This window comes from Esox lucius, chromosome 25 (assembly GCF_011004845.1).
Source record: "Esox lucius isolate fEsoLuc1 chromosome 25, fEsoLuc1.pri, whole genome shotgun sequence".
In the NCBI taxonomy this organism is placed as follows: Eukaryota; Metazoa; Chordata; class Actinopteri; order Esociformes; family Esocidae; genus Esox; species Esox lucius.
The window spans coordinates 17,183,006-17,200,325 of record NC_047593.1 but is presented as its reverse complement, the minus strand read 5'-3'; the positions used below and the strand labels follow the sequence as shown (position 1 = coordinate 17,200,325).

Genomic DNA, 17,320 nt, shown 5'->3' with positions numbered 1-17,320 from the left:
CTTGATAACCTACATTTCTCAGCCTACATCTTTCTTTCTCCAACTGGGAAAGTTTTTTCCAGATTGAACCTTGAAATGGTAACTGTTTGTCTTTGAATTCCACTGTGTCTATGATTTTGCTAGTATTTGCATCTGCCATTGCAAGATCATTAGAGACGTTGGGAAAATGCCTGATTGCAGAGAGCTATTAACTATTTGCTGTAGGTCCATTGTGGTCCAACACTTCAACACGCTGAGAGAGCCGACAACCCCGCCAAGATTCAGCACATGCCCCTTGGAACTGTGCACGGCACTGTGTAGGCCTGTATATACAGCCCCGGGAAAAAAACACTGCAACTTTTTCTTTCCTTTCCAAAAAAGTTGAAAAGGAAGGTTTTGAGTGAGGAACAGAAAGGTTAAAATTAAAAGACCACTGCAAATTGAAAGCTTCTGTAAGGTAAGAGCAATTATTTGGTTACAGTAAGGATAAGGTTAGGATAAGGTTAAAGTTAGGTTAAGATTTGTTTAAGGTTTAGACATTCTGATACGCTGCCTCTGGTGGGCCTAAACTATTGCAGCACAAGTTCAAATCCATCTCTGTCTTTCACCACTTACCTACTGAAATATCTATATTTCAAATTAAATGCAATTGTTATTGAAGCTATCTCCAACCAGACCAATAGTCCAAGTAATGTAAAGCCAGAAAGAATTTGGCAAACTCCGATCGCTGGTTGGGTCGTAAAACCTTTATTTTTCAGGAAAAGCTGGGTCATTTGTCAGACTACATGAACAAGTTGGATAAACTGTGTTTTCTAAATTTTACCTCGGATTACAGAACTGTCTACAGCAGAAGTATTAAAAGCCAGGGTCACGACCCAAAGTGGGGTCGCAGGGGCATTGCAGTAAATATACAGGTGCTGGTCATATAATTAGAATATCATCAAAAAGTTGATTTATTTCAGTAATTCCATTCAAAAAGTGAAACTTGTATAATGTATTCATTAATTCCACACAGAGTGATTTATTTCAAGTGTTTATTTCTTTTAATTTGATGATTATAACTGACAACTAATGAAAACCCCAAATTCAGTATCTCAGAAAATTTGAATATTGTGAAAAGGTTCAATATTGAAGACACCTGGTGCCACACTCTAATCAGCTAATTAACTCAAAACACCTGCAAAGGCTTTTAAATGATCTCTCAGTCTAGTTCTGTAGGCAACACAGTCATGGGAAAGACTGCTGACTTGACAGCTGTCCAAAAGATGACCATTGACACCTTGCACAAGGAGGGCAAGACACTAAAGGTAATTGCTAAAGAGGCTGGCTGTTCACAGAGCTCTGTGTCCAAGCACATTAATTAGAGAGGCGAAGGGAAGGTAAAGATGTGGTAGAAAAAAGTGTACAAGCAATAGGGATAACCGCACCCTGGAGAGGATTGTGAAACAAAACCCATTCAAAAATGTGGGGGAAATTCACAAGGAGTGGACAGCAGCTGGAGTCAGTGCTTCAAGAACCACCACGCACAGACGTATGCAAGACATGGGTTTCAGCTGTCGCATTCCTTGTGTCAAGCCATTCTTAAACAAGACACAGCGTCAGAAGTGTCTCGCCTGGGCTAAAGACAAAAAGGACTGGACTGTTGCTGAGTGGTCCAAAGTTATGTTCTCTGATGAAAGTACATTTTGCATTTCCTTTGGAAATCAAGGTCCCAGAGTCTGGAGGAAGAGAGGAGAGGCATAGAATCCACATTGCTTTGAAGTCCAGTGTAAAGTTTCCACAGTCAGTGATGGTTTGGGGTGCCATGTCATTTGCTGGTGTTGGTCCACTGTGTTTTCTGAGGTCCAAGGTCAACGCAGCCGTCTACCAGGAACTTTTAGAGCACTGCATGCTTCCTGCTGCTGACCAACTCTATGGAGATGCAGATTTCATTTTCCAACAGAACTTGGCACCTGCACACAGTGCCAAAGCTTCCAGTACCTGGTTTAAGGACCATGGTATCCCTGTTCTTAATTGGCCAGCAAACTCGCCTGACCTTAACCCTATAGAAAATCTATGGGGTATTGTGAAGAGGAAGATGCGATACGCCAGAACCAACAATGCAGAAGGGCTGAAGGCCACTATCAGAGCAACCTGGGCTCTCATAACACCTGAGCAGTGCCACAGATTGATCGACTCCATGCCACGCCACTTTTTGAATGGAATTACTGACATAAATCAACTTTTTGATTATATTCTACTTATATGACCAGCACCTGTATAGAAGCGCATTGTGGACAGGTACATTTTTTCAATTCAATTTCTAGATTCATTACAAATAAAGTGAAACATTTCAAGCCTTTTTTGTTTCAATCTTGATGATTATTGCTTATAGCTCTTGGAAATCAAAAATCCAGTATCTCAAAATATTAGAATAAAAAATGTATAATACAGAAATGTTTCAAGAAGAGCTATTATATGAAGCCATATTGAGCTCAAATGTATTGACTGTAAGAAAAGAAATATGTAACTGAAATATTTCATATTATGAATAAATGTTATTCAATCATATGAAAAAAATTCATTCAAACGTGGTAAAAGTGTATGCTATAATCATTAACGGGATTTTCACATCCGATCTTAAAATGTCTTTGTTCAAACAAGTTTTTTTCACGTTTGATTCTTCTTGTGAATACAATTTCTTCCCACCTTCATTTGGGTCATGATTTCTCAAAACCAAGTTTTGAGCCTCTATTGGCGTGCAGACATTGCTTTATCTGGGCATTGAATTATCGATGTTAACCTTTCCATGCAATGCTTTCCCAGGGCAACCTGTGGAGAGAAGTTTAAGATTAAGATTGTATAAGCTAGGCTAAATGTGAGCATTTAAACAGAATAATAAACTGTTATTCCCAGGTTGCATCGATGTCACTGCTGCCATGGTTACAGAAAACGATAGAAAGTTTAAAGTGTTCTGGTGACTGAAGTTAGACGGGCTACTTACCAATTGCTCCAAGCCTAATGGTTTGGAAACATCACAACTCTAGAACCAGTCAGGATAGTCTAATAGAACCATTAAACCTCTAGACCCAGTCAGGATAGTCTAACAGAACCATTAAACTTCTAGACCCAGTCAGGATAGTCTAACAGAACCATTAAACCTCTAGACCCAGTCAAGATAGTCTAACAGAACCATTAAACCTCTAGACCCAGTCAGGATAGTCTAACAGAACCATTACACCTCTAGACCCAGTCTGGATAGTCTAACAGAACCATTAAACCTCTAGACCCAGTCAGGATAGTCTAACAGAACCATTAAACCTCTAGACCCAGTCAGGATAGTCTAACAGAACCATTAAGTCTCCAGACCCATATGGTCTTTCTGACCTGTTACGTAACATATCACCTTCTTCTCTTTCTTTTTACAAATATTTTATTGGAGCCGTTTGTTTCTTATGTGTCCACAGGAGCTGTGTTTTTATATGGTCTCAATGTAAAAACACTTCTCTCTCACACTTGTCCATCTTTGTTATGTGTTCTTCATCACGTAGTTCTCCACCTGAACAACAGTAGAGCATGGTATTTTCTCACGTTTAAATACAGTAGTGTTCATGTTTCTAGTTGACTAGTGTAAGATTCTGTCAATTTTTTATCCATGAACAAAATAAATGCAACCGGTAGTCAGGGGAGATTCTTTATTCAGCATGAGTCCAAGATGTTGATCTTCCATATTTCTCACATGTTCTCCAATAATTATAAAGTTAAAACAGTCTTTTATGCCAGGGCACATAGGAGGCGGTCAGTGGTCATAACCAATCATTACACAGTCCATTATCCTCCAGCACTTCCCCTACAGTATCTGCCTGTCTTCCAATCACATACATGTATTCTATATCCTAACAATAACACAATAAAAGAATGGAAATGATTGCTCGAAAAGGTGAAATAATATTTTGTCATCACCAACAACAATCATCAGTATTAATCAGGATTCTAAATGAAAATAAAAACAATCATAATAATCATCATTACATTATTATCATCATCAGTTATGCAGTTGTCAATTCCCTAATTGCATAAAATATTTACAGAACTGTTTGATTATTTTTAAACAGTTTTCTAGGTGACTTGCGCATATTTTCAATCTGTGATAAATCATGAATCTTGAATGGTCAATTGCATGTAGTTAACTAGAGTCTAGTTCCCACAGCCTTGATGTACACTAATCTCTAAGGTTGAATGACATTTTCAAGCTTTTCATTGCATCCTCCAGTGTTAAAGCCTTCCAATCAGTAGGAATATCTGCAGGAAGTGCATTTGTCTCTTTAGCAATTCTCTCATTGAATGTTGACATCACATATTTCCAGTAGTCTGAAGCCTCCATGCTGGAATCTCCAGTTATGATCCAGTCTGGGTAATATTTCTAGTAGTCTTTGTAGGGGTGAGGTTTGTTTCCAGTCAACGTGTTCTCAAATGTGGAATTACTAATCACATCAGTGGAACATATGTTGGTCCATAAAACATGTGTGATTTTATTTCTCCAACCACTAACACCTTGAGGACGATGAATGGAGGTGAAGTGTTTTGAATGCTCCTTTCCTCCTGCTTCACATGGTGCACTGCAGAAGCAACAAACCTCCCCACAACCAAACAGACTGGTGAACATCTTGTCCTGAGGCTTGAATGGTAGAGACCTGAGATGCTTTTTGATGTCTGTCTCATGGTGATATTTGTCAGCCACTGACTGCTTCATTTCTCCCACAAACTCTGAGATTCTCAGCAAAATGTTCTGTCTTTTTAGAGCAGTTCAGAGTCATGATAGAATCTATAACATCCTTGGGAAGGACAAGCTTGTCTCCAAGGGCAACACATAGGTACTGAATAAACATCTTGATATCATTAAGAGTGTTAGTTGTATTTTTCTATTGCATTAGTAATTAATTTGACTATCTCTGTAAGATGTTTATTCTTCAGTCTTTCCAGTCCAATCTCCTTTGACAGTTGATTGACAACGTGTTCAAATAGCCAATCCTTTACAAACTGTTCATAATTTCTAATGTACCCCTTATATTTCTCATATTTTCCATCAGTCAAGAGCTGTTTCAAAATGGAGAATTGGAAAGCCCTTCTTGTGCTATAATCTTCTGATCCTTTACCAGTCCTCATTTCATCCACCACATCAGGACCAATCATTTTGGTCACATAGTCCAGTACAGCTGGTTGTAAACACAGCTTGGTGAAATCCTCAGCTTTCTTTTGGCATTGATCTCGCTCATGAAACAAGTCTATGAAGTCATTAAGGTACTTGCTCTTAGACTTTTCCATACACTTCCGTGGATCTTTGACTGTAATGAAATCATCATGCATCTTCTGGAACTCTCTGACTGCAATGCCACAGATGTGTAACTTCAGTGAAACCTCAAATTCCTCACTAACTTTGTTTATTGTGTTGTAACAAAGTATCATCAACACGTTCAGGAAGTTCCTTAATGTAAGTATCATGGTAATCTGATTTGTTTCCCACTCTCTGGGTTATCGATTCCTGACACTGTGCTATGATGGCATCACATAAGTGATGCAGTTTTTTCTTGTAATGGTGGTGATCCCTGTGTTTGGCTAAACCTTTAGCTTTATCCCACCAATCCACTGATTTCACCTTGCGATTTTCCACACAATTTGCCAGACTGTTTCCAAACAACATACTTTTGACATAGCTCCCTCTTGTGGATAGATTTCTACCAAACACGAGGAAGGCATCTTGAGCAAAAAAAATTCTTGGGAGTCATCTGAAGTTGATTTCAGACAGAGTTTCCTTCCACATAATTTCAAACTCTTCTGATCTGATGAATCAGATTTCTTCTGTCTGCAAATTTGCAGCAAAGCCAGAACTTTGTTTTCTAATGTAGTGGCATGGGAGCTCTTTATTTCATCCACTTTAGCCATCCCCTCTTTGATTTCAACAGCTGCATGTAGAGTGTCCTTCAGTTTGTTATTTGTCTCTTGTCTCAGGGTTTTTGCACTGGCCACAAAGTCCTCCCTGTATTTTTCCACCAGACTGACATGACCCTCTTGATTTTCAAAGTACTTCGCTAAATTGTCTTGGATTTTCTTTTCCTCCAATGATAGCTTCTCGGATGCCATGCCTCCAGTCAACTTTTTACTGAGTGCAATATTGTGTTTACACTTGTCATGCCAAACTTGGAAATGCTGGCTTCTGCATTCATTTTCCAGGAGTACATTTCTTTCTGTAAGGCCCATTCCCAACCATTGTACTCAGTACATAATCTAGTGTACGCATCTGCCACAAAACTGTTTCTGAAATGAAAGATGAAGTTCTAAAATTTTACAGACTCCCACAAGCTTTTGGTCCAGGTCATGAAATGTGTGATGTCATTTTTCTGGCATTTTCGAAAATCTTGCATCAATCTCTTCTTTAAGTCATATACAGCCTCACTGTAGCCCACATTGACTGGAGCCATAGGAGGAGTTCCATGCCAGAGTCCTGGGACGTAGCTGCTGTTTCTGTCTGGATCATAATCCATCACATCAGTGAACTTGGTGACGTTCTTCTTCTCCATTCTGGCTGCTGCCAAAGTAATTTCATCCAACTGTTTCAACAACATCTTTCTGTCTCTCATGTTGTTGCCATAAGCAGAAATGTCTGACACATTTTGGTGCACAAAATGACAAATTGGCTTCTTACCCACTTCCTTCATCCTGATAAAAGCATGAACAACTATCTGGAGAACATCCTTCATCTCTGTTGAGTTCTCCATGGAGATGTTAATAATCGTGACATCACTGAGTCCTATGACCAGTGTGGCCAGTTCATTGTCATGCTCATAGCTGTCATCTAGCTGAGATAACTCAGGTGATTTCAACCCCTCTGTGTCAATGACCATAATAAAGTCACATTTTAACTCCTCCTTGAGATCTTCATTTACTTTAACTAGTTGCATGAAGGCCCCTCTGGTACATCTTCCACTGCTGACAGCAAACTGGACCCCAAACATGGTGTTGAGGAGAGTGGACTTCCCAGTCCTTTGAACTCCTAAGACTGTGACAACACAGACCTTGCTGTTAGATTCCACAAGTGTATGAAGCTGAGTAAGTATCGCTGATATCCAATTTAGTGGGATGTTTGATGCATCTCCGTCCACAAGCTCAACAGGAAAACCATCCAAAAGCATCTGAGCGCACAATCTAGGTAGACGCTCCATCTTTTTTCTTTGAGGGTGGTCTTTAGGGAGAGAGCAGACAGATTCATATAACTGACCCACCTCACGAAGGAAGTGTTCTAGACCCAGAGAACAAACAGATATTTGCCTATCCAATTCTAATTTTTGTTGCTTATCTAAATCTGCCATTTCTTTTTTTTCAGATTCCTTTTCTTGAAGCATTTTATATTTCTCTCTCAAACTAGACAGGTTCTGTCTTGAAAGTTCGTCCAACTGTATCTGCATCCATTTGAGGAAATGGCATCGCTCCATTCCTGAGCTAGACATTCCATTTAGGAAGTTTTTCATTGCACCTGTCATTGCAATGCTTTGTTGCTTAGCTCTTAGTTCTTTATATTTTCTCCTCAGAGAGTATTTGTATAGTTCGATATCTAGTTTTCCTGCTTTTTTCAATCTACACATCTCTTTCTCCAACTTTGAAAGCTCTGTCCAGATTTGCCCTTGTAAAGGTAGCTGTTCCCTCTTGAATTTTACTGTGTCTTTGATGTTGCTGGTGATTGCTTCTGCATTTTTCTTAGCATTCTGACACTCAAAACAGTCTTCATCAACCAGAATCCCCAACTGACAAGCTATTGTAGTCATCTCTTGCACTTTAAATTTGTTGGGACTTTTTTCAGTGATGTCAAAAATAGATGATTGCAGGGTTTTTACAAATTGTGCTTCACTCTGCTTTTTCTTGACAATCACATTGTCTTCAATGATATTGTAGTCTGTGATGAATTTTCTTAATGTATCAATTGAAAATATTTTTGCCTGAGTGTTTACAACCACAAACATGTCTGCTTTTGTGTTCTTTCCCGCCAAAACCTTGACATCATCCTCTAAATCATCACTGAAAATGAATACTGCAGCTGATGTTTGACACAAAAAGGAAAACTGTTTTTCAAAGGACCTGATGTCTCCTCTGAGATTGGCCACAGCTACAGGCTCTGTGTATATGTCTATGTTTCTGTTCCCACATGGAAAATACCAGCTGATTTCAACTAGACCATCTGAGATTCTACGAGGAACATCACCATATTCCATATCACGATGAACAAAGGTGTCATGGTACTGTTCAGCATTACTTAGTAGTTTGTTCAAAATCTTAGACTTTGACAAGCTGCACTCTCCTAGCCTAACAAAAGACACCATAGGAACATCAGAGATTACAATACTCTCCTCTTTAAATGACTTTGTGGTTGCTTGTGAAGAGGGTTTAAACCTTTTCACAATGTCCCTCAAGGCCCATAGCATCAAAGTGCTTTGCTTTGTATCACAATTAGGCAGCAGGAGGGGAACAGCAAACTGACACATGGACATTTTCTGGACCATCTCCTGCTGCAGGAAACCATCAGAACACAGAATGACAGCAGTAATCAAGTCCAATGGATTAACATTATCAGAGTCATTTTCCATGTTCTCAAAACTGTCTATTCCCCTGCAGGAAACATTTGTGTCAGTGGACATGCTATTGGAACTCCTAGCCTTTACATTTGCCATCATCAGTTTCTTCAGAAAGGATCCTGGAAGTGACTGAACGGTTGTAAGTGGTTCATCTGATGTAGTATTAGCATTGATCTCAAGGACCTTACTCAACATCAGTTTGTTTGGAAAATGTTCTGACAGTCCCGTCTTTGACAACAGCTCCTTGAGAAAAGATCCTGTAAAAAGAAAGCAAGATAAGTACATAGGAAAGATATCCAGCTACAGGGAAGATGTTGAGAACCCCCTCCGCCAATACCATACTAATACTCTAGTGACTGGACAAGAGTAAACTGACTTGACTTCTATGGAAAGTCAAAAGACCTTCATATCCCTGAACTTACTAGTTATCATTTCAAAGTAAATAGTACTTAAAGTAGCTAGCAGTTACTAAAGAATCATTGTTACTCATAATGTTTACAAGATCCTAGTAGATCTTTTGTAGTTACTAATAGCTATTCTTATGACTAACACTTATTGTAAACAACTGATAATGATTCAATACATTTTGCCACTGGTTGGGCAGTAATTCAATAATTACCATTTCTTTGGTATATGATTCCATATGGAATCTTTCCTAGTTTTGATATCTTCACGAATAAAGAAAACTTTAATGGGTAGGTGTGTCCAAACTTTTGACTAGTACTGAATATATATATATGTATATACAGCTCTGGAAAAAATTAAGAGACCACTGCATAATGAGCAGTTTCTCTGGTTTTACTATTCACAGGTACAGTATCTCACAAAAGTGATTACACCCCTCACATTATTGCTATTTTTTGCTAATATCTTTTGCCGTTTTTCTTCAGCTGTAACTGGGGCTTTAGTCAGGGTGGAGGGAATTATGAGCAGTTCCAAATACCAGGCAATTTTGGCACAAATCCTTCAGGCGTCCATTAGAGAGCTGAAGATGAAGCGGAAGTTCACCTTTCAGCATGACAATGACCCAAAGCACACATCCAAATCCACATTGAATCCAATTGAACATCTGTGGGGTGAACTGAGGGGTGTGCACAGGAAATGTCCTCGTAATCTGACAGATTTGAAGCACTTTTGCAAAGAAGAGTAGGCAAATATTGCCACGCCAAGATGTGCCATGCCTATAGACTCCATTAAGAAGTAAGCAAAGGAAAAGGGGTAATTTACCTAAAAGTGGCTTATGAATAAGTTAGTACCAATTACTCTGGCGTCAAGTATAAAGGGAGGTTCAGTTAACCAGGGTGTAAAGTGATGAGTGTTAAAGGGGACAGATGTTCGAGGATTGGCAGGAGGGTTATTTTTACAATTGAAGAATTCCTAATTGTGAAAAAACAAGAAACCATTTCTGGATTTAACTTTAGACTCCAGGTGGGCCATGTTGGTATTGAATGAGGGAAGAAGACAGCAACAAAACACTGCTTTTTGTCCAAAGAATATATTAGTTTAGGAGCATTTAGAGATGCTAAATTGCACCCTCTGTCATTTCTTCTAAATCTGTTCACAGACAGCTTGTGCTGCTGCCTGTGGAAAACCAGCTCTCAGGAACAGCCTTGTTTTATCCAAGTAGTTTCTATAACTAGTTATCAAAAAATATCTACCGTTCTCTGAGAATGCAGTGGTTGAGCATTGTTTAATTCAAAGAAATACATTAAATTGAGATAATTATTAAAAAAACACAACAAACCCATTTGCTAGGTTCCCTACTTTCTTCATACAATTTGCTGCTGCGGAATATAGAAATTAATCTATATTATTCAGTATTCCATACTTAATAACTACATTAAGAATCCATGTCACATTAAATCACTACACTGGTATACATATGAAAAATAATGGAGATGTCTTAACAGTGCAGATGGTGATAAAGACATGTTCACTCTCTTGTCGATTGGTCGGCACAGTTGAAACACTGTCAGAAGGCAGGTCAGGGAGCCCTATTGAGGGCTCTGTTTTAGTGTCAGAGTGTAATTTATTAAGCATTTGCCTCACAGGAGCTTGGAACCATCCTGCTATGAATGACTTCCACACTTTTAATGCAGGGTTCTCTAAAATAAATTGGTAAGAAAAAATAGTCTCAATTTATTTGAGTTGAAGCACTATTTGAGAGCATCTCTTTCAATTTACCAACCTTTATGCCCCACTTTAAATAACTTTTAAATGCTTTACATTGCCTATATGAACACTACAATTGAGGCTTCACCACACATTCATCACAGAGCTATGCTTAGGCATGATCCATAATGTAGTGCCTAGACACAGCGCTTAGGTATTTTAGCCATAAATAACAAATACCAAAAGTACTGTATTGCTCTTATGATCTGGTTATCAACACAATTAGAGAATTGAAAAAATGATGTGATGCTACAGTCATGGTATACAGTCTTATATACCAAGGCTATCAGCCAATCAGCAATCAGGATTCAAACCACCTGGTTTATAAGAGAACATTTACCATGGGTATGGTATCACATTGCGTTTTACCACTGTGTTTTTTGCAAATGTTGTGACATGATTTCATTTAGAGCATGTGTCATCCTGAAGCACATGTCACTGTTTAAAGTCATATGTTTATGTCATAATTGACAGTGTTTTATATCATGTCTGACATTATTTTACCACAGTTATTTCATTTTTAAAAATGGTCAGAACATGAGTATGTCTAATATTGTTTATTAGAAAAATTAAGCAAATCTTTTGGTGTCATTGTTTCTATTTCTAATAAGGTCGCCTATTAAGTGCATGTACAATATGTAAAAATGTATGGAAAGGTTTGTTCACATCAAAAGAGGTGTTTTCAGTGATGGGTCGTGGTTGGGTCTTCCAGCATGACAACGACCCGAAACACACAGCCAGGGCAACTAAGGAGTAGCTCCGTAAAAAGCACCTCAAGGTTCCAATAGAAAATCTTTGGAGGGAGCTGAAAGTCCGTATTGTCCAGCGACAGCCCCAAAACCTGAAGGATCTACAGAAAGGCCTATATGGACGAGTGGGCCAAAATCCCTGCTGCAGTGTGTGCAAACCTGGTCAAGAACTACGGGAAACGTATGATCTCTGTAATTGCAAACAAAGGTTTCTGTACTAAATATTAAGTTTTTGCTTTTCTGATGTATATAATACTTATGTCATGCACTAAAATGCTAATTAATTACTTAAAAATCATACAATGTGATCTTCTGGATTTTTGTTTTAGATTCTGTCACTCACAGTTGAAGAGTACCTATGATAAAAAAGCATGACTTCTACATGCTTTATAAGTGGGGAAAACCTGCAAAATCAGCAGTGTATCAAATAATTGTTCTCCCCACTGTAATTCTACCCCTAAGGATTGCGAAAGGACATCATTTGGCAAGGCACTGTATACCAGTGTATGTCTTACCAGTGTAGATGTTTGTAGAGACAGGATCACTCTCCTGTCCACTGGTGAGAACAGTTGAGACACTGACAGTGTACTGAGTCCCTGGTTCCAGGTCAGAGAGAGTTCTGTAACAGTCATCAGTATATTCTGTTGTGGGCTTTTTCCCTGGTCTACTGTAGGATATGAGGAAGTGTTGAGGCGTTTGGTCCAGTCCAGAACCCTTGGTCCATCTTATGGTGAATGAGGTGGATTTCAGCTCCTTTATACTCAAGTCACTTGGTGCTGGGACCTCTAAAACAAATTGTAAAGAAAATATGTTTTAGGAAAAAATATGAATGACATTTAGAGGAAAATGAAACGAAAAATATGACAAAGGAGACCCTGAAATGTTGAGCAGCTGCTGACATCTACCAGCTGTAGGATAAAGCAATACAGTTCTACTGGTGTTGGTAAAGGGTTATAATAGTAACAAGACATCACAGGATGTCTACTATATTGGTCATATACCACACCCCTCATGTCTTATATCATATAGTTACTGGTAAGGAGATAACGCTAAAATAAACAAACTCTATTACCTGTGCATATGGTAATAGAAACAGGTTCACTATCTTCCCCATTGGTCAGGATAGTTACAACATCAACAGTGTACTCTGTGCCAGGTTGCAGGTTTGAGAAGGTCCAGTAACACCCCTCTGTATTCACTGCATGGGGGTCGGTTCCTGGGCTGCTGTAGGATATGAGGAAACGCTGTGGGATTGTCTCCATTCCTTCACCCTTGGTCCAGTGGAGACTGAAGGAGGTGTATTCCACATTATCAACCTTTACATCTCTGGGTGGGACCACTGAAACATAAATAAAATATATGTTGTAAAAATCTAAGTACTGAAAACACTAAGTATGCCAGTAAAACATGACTATATCCAAACTCTTTACCTGTGGTTGAAGATGCAGAAATACATCTGCTTAGTCGACCATCATCTCCCTCTGTGGCCACGGTGAACAGGTACTTCTCACCAGGTTTCAGACTGGTGATTTCAAGATGATGACCTCCTTTCACTCTTGAGGAGATTTTCTCCCAACCACATTCCCAGGTCACTCTGAACTTCTGTGGTCCTTCAACCCACTGAGGAGAACTCCAGCTCAGAGACACAGAGTCAGATGTCAGCAACTGGACCTGGATGTTCTCAGGAGGACCCACCTCTGGTTAAAAGACAAAGGGGGAGAAACAAAACGACTACAAACTCTTAAATGACATACGCAGACTGTTACTATTATTCATATGCAAAATAATCCTTATTTAACTCTCCTACAAAATATACCTACCGTAGTCTGAGTTCAGAATTTGGTGTTTGTTTCCTTCAAAAGTCTTACTCTGAAAATAAAAAGCAAGACCCAATTAATCAGAGAAGAATAGGAGGTGGATGTTGACACATGGACCCCTCCTAATCAAGGACCATTTTCACATCATTCAATGAAGAGAAGACCCCTGGTAACTACCTGTCTTTCTGATGTCTTCATCTGACCGTGGATTGTATCATGTCCTCTGTGCTTTGTGCCTGAACAGAGACTACAGATAAACATCTGTTCCGTCCTGCAGAACACCTCCAGAGGTCTGTGATGCTCCTGACAGAGTTTCTCCTCCAGGTCATCAGACACCTCCACCAGTATATGTCTCTGGAGTTTAGGTACTGTGTAGTGCCATCTGATGTGGGTCTCACAGTAGGATACAGAACAGGTTTGACAGAACTTCACAGCTTGGACCGCAGAGCAGATATCACAGAGCACCTCTCCTAGTCTGATTGTGAGTAGTGAAAAACATTTTTAATGTATTACATTGATCAAAAGGATCATATCAACTCAAACAATAGCCTAAATGCATAACACAGCAGAACAATTGATAACTGGGTCCTTATGATGTGTGTTTATATCTTGTCATGAGGTGAGTAATATTATTTCATGATGACAGACGTATACTGAAGCTAACATCTGGTGAAAAGGTCATTCTCACCCTTTGAATTCAATAGGTTGCTCCATTGAGTTGTCACTTTTCATTGATAAAACACCAGAGGAAATAGACTCTGCTATCTCTGGATGAACCCTGTAAATAGCGCAAGATAAAAATTGCCGCATTCACAAAATCATTATATTCTATACTGACACTTCATGATAGAACATAAATGTTTAATCTCACACTTCATTTAAAGTAGTAGGGTAATTTTGAGAGTTGTCTCTCCTTATTGATGAGTAACCAGAGGATACAGACTCTGCCATCTCCGAGAAGACCCTGCAAATGATACATAAATTACACAAATGTAGTAAAAAATCTAATAAAATGCAGTGTTCAGTCTTTTTCACCCACAAAGCTGCAAACAAGAGCGTTAGTCATTCACCCTGGTCAAAATATGTGGAGTAAAACCAACAGAAATTAAGGCCCAATGCAATAAATGTTTACTTCTAGATTAAATCATTTAGGAGAAACAATTAGGTAATATCCTCTAGTCCACTGTCTCATGGGTAAGCTGCTGTGATGTCAGAACCATTATGTTATTCAGTTGCAAACTTCCATTTATTTTACTGTGTCAATCTTGTGAATCTGCCCAAATACAGCATTCATAGCATATCATGCACCAAGTAAGCATTTCCAGGAAAGACATAAGTCACAAAACTTGTGTAATTCTCTAACCCTTTATAAAATAGTAATCTCTCGTGGGCAGACTATGTAAATATAAATGGTAACGTCAATCAGTCATGGGATAAAGATTAGGAAACTTATTTTTTTTTATTTATTCTTACAAATCTTGGTAAACAGAATGTGTTATCAGGTGTCATTTCACTACAATTTGATTGTTTAAAGTGTTATATTGAGAATTGTTTTCTAACAAGCTGTTGTTTAAAGATTTAATTTCCCTTTTACATTTCTAAATACACTGCATCATGTATGTTCGGCCTGCAGCCCAATAGTCGGTTTTTATTTTTTGTTCTACTAAGCCCTAAGGTTTGGGCATCCCTAAATTAAATGAAGATCAGACTATATTTTAGGAGTAATTTATGCAGGTATGTGGGTAATTCAAAAGGGTTCACTACACTTTTGTGTGAATTGGGAGGAAATAAAGAAATATAAATGTATACGGCTGAATACTGATTCTGATAAAATAACAATTTGGGTCCTATAAGATCTCAGTGCTGCATTTGACACTATAGATCATAAAACAGTTATAGATAGAACCTTGATTGGTTCAGATCTTATCTAGATGGCCGGAGTTACTTTGTCACCATTGGTAATCATGAATCTGATTACCAATGGTGCATTTTATTGCGTGACATAAGTATTTGATTAATCAGAAAAGCAGAACTTAATATTTGGTACAGAAACCATTGTTTGCAATTACAGAGATCATACGTTTCCTGTAGTTCTTGACCAGGTTTGCACACACTGCTGCAGGGATTTTGGCAGCAGGGAATAGCACACAATTAGATAAATTACTTTGGTTAACAGATTCCCATTGCTTGCCTCATTTTTGTATTTTATCTCAAAAACATTGTTTGTAATAATACATTGGGATGCTCTGTAATCATATCTTTACCTTTCCTCCTCAATCTCCTTCAATCTTCTTCCTATATAGTCTTCCTCCTTTCTTTCCTCTCCACTCTGTAACAGAAAATATAATGCTAATGTATCCATGAAGATTTCTAAATACATGTTCTTATTATGTCAAATCATTCAAATTGTAATCTACAAATAAATATTTTCATAATTAATTGTGCATTCATTTAATATGATCATATTTTCAAAATAGCCCCTTCAACTGCATGTGTTATATGTGAATTATTTTTAACCTAGACAGTAGCTAGCTAACATCTACATAGCTAACGTTAGCTAGAATTCCCTTTTTTAAACCTTATAGAGCAGATCATCTATCTATTTAATAATAATAAATTGTGACATTGTATTTAAAACGATTGAAACCTGTCTTGAAAAGACGTTTGTGGTGATGTTGTGGATTCACTTGAACCATGCTTGCTTCTGGCTGAGTATCCTACAGCAGTTTCCTCTAAAAGGAGCGTGAGCAAGTAATTAGTAGAAAAGTGAATGAAGTTACTATAGCGAGCAGCGCCCTCTGTTGGCCAAAAACAAGCTCAGCGCGATTGCGACGTCAACCGCAGTAGGATCTGCTGCCCGGTCTTTTTTGCCACACGTAAAATATGATTTCACTTTGTGGTCTCTTTAACGCAGTTAAAACGGGGACATTTTCGGGGACAACTCCAGCCGGGGACATCTCAGCAAAAACGGGGTCTGTCCCCGTTAAACGGGGACGTCTATTCCCCCTATGGTACCGTAAAGATAGTTTTATGTTCGATATTTGACAGATATTCAGACATTCAAAGCTCAAAAGCTCAAATATGGATAATATAGATATTAATATATTGTCTGTGAACACCAAGGCTATGCAATATGAGCCTTCCTTCTGAAGATTAAAACAGTGCTTTGAAGCATCTAGGTCATGTGATCAGGGAGCTATTGAGATTCTAAACTGCACATTATGTTTTAATGTGTTCAGCAAACTATTGAGCTTTGAATGTCTGAATATCTGTCAAATATCGATCGTAAAACTATCTTTACCACGGTCCCTATGTTAGCCCATAAAGAATTCACGATTATTTATCTTGCCTACCTGTTGCACAGTACGACCATCTATTAATTTACTAAATTCCAAAAACGTGTTTCAAGTATACTCGCCGGTAAATTTTTCATATATTTCCCAATATCTCTATCAATTTCTTATCCAACCTGTGTAAAAACCAAAAACCATATCCGCCCTGTGTTTCGGTTTCATTTTACTACATTTTACATAAGAGCCATGCTAAATCCATTCTTAGTTTATAAACACTTACTGCGCACTCACGTTTCTGTTTAGACAGTTACATTCTCAGGTAAAGTAAAACAAGTATGTTTGTTTAAACTTGACAGCCGAAGTCTTCCGCAATATATCGAACACAAGTATCACCTACAGCCTATACTTCCTGGTTCGTATTATATAAAACCAATGAGGAAGCAAGTAACTTTGTTTTTAGTAACCCATGTCCGCCTGCATAAATATTATCCGTGCAATTCTTATTTAAGTAAGTTTATGGTTCGGGCCCAGGAGTCCAATTCACATGTATTCTAGGATTGTTACTACTCCTATAGCCTTTGGAATGAAATAGCAAATTAATAAATGTCTCAAGGGAAAGCCAAACTTCATTTTATTTTAATTAGAACTTAATCTTTATCAAAGTCATTGTCAAAATTAACAAACAAAAAAGCAATTTCTACCTCATC

At 38.3% G+C, this 17,320-nt stretch overlaps 1 protein-coding gene across 1 annotated transcript in view; it reads right to left on the bottom strand.

Annotated features, from left to right (window-relative positions):
- The window catches only part of LOC105007519 (interferon-induced very large GTPase 1-like), a 47,530-nt gene extending 30,506 nt beyond the window's left edge, over positions 1-17,024 (bottom strand). Inside the window, exons 1-9 of the mRNA XM_034291212.1 lie at positions 16,894-17,024; positions 15,585-15,649; positions 14,192-14,284; positions 14,009-14,098; positions 13,498-13,795; positions 13,324-13,372; positions 12,934-13,200; positions 12,576-12,842; positions 12,019-12,288 (exon numbers count right to left, since the gene is read on the bottom strand). Of these exons, the coding sequence (XP_034147103.1) occupies positions 12,019-12,288; positions 12,576-12,842; positions 12,934-13,200; positions 13,324-13,372; positions 13,498-13,795; positions 14,009-14,098; positions 14,192-14,271 (1,321 nt within the window). The 5' untranslated portion in view covers positions 14,272-14,284; positions 15,585-15,649; positions 16,894-17,024. The remainder of the gene's footprint in view (positions 1-12,018; positions 12,289-12,575; positions 12,843-12,933; positions 13,201-13,323; positions 13,373-13,497; positions 13,796-14,008; positions 14,099-14,191; positions 14,285-15,584; positions 15,650-16,893) is intronic.
- Between the last annotated feature and the right edge of the window lie 296 nt (positions 17,025-17,320).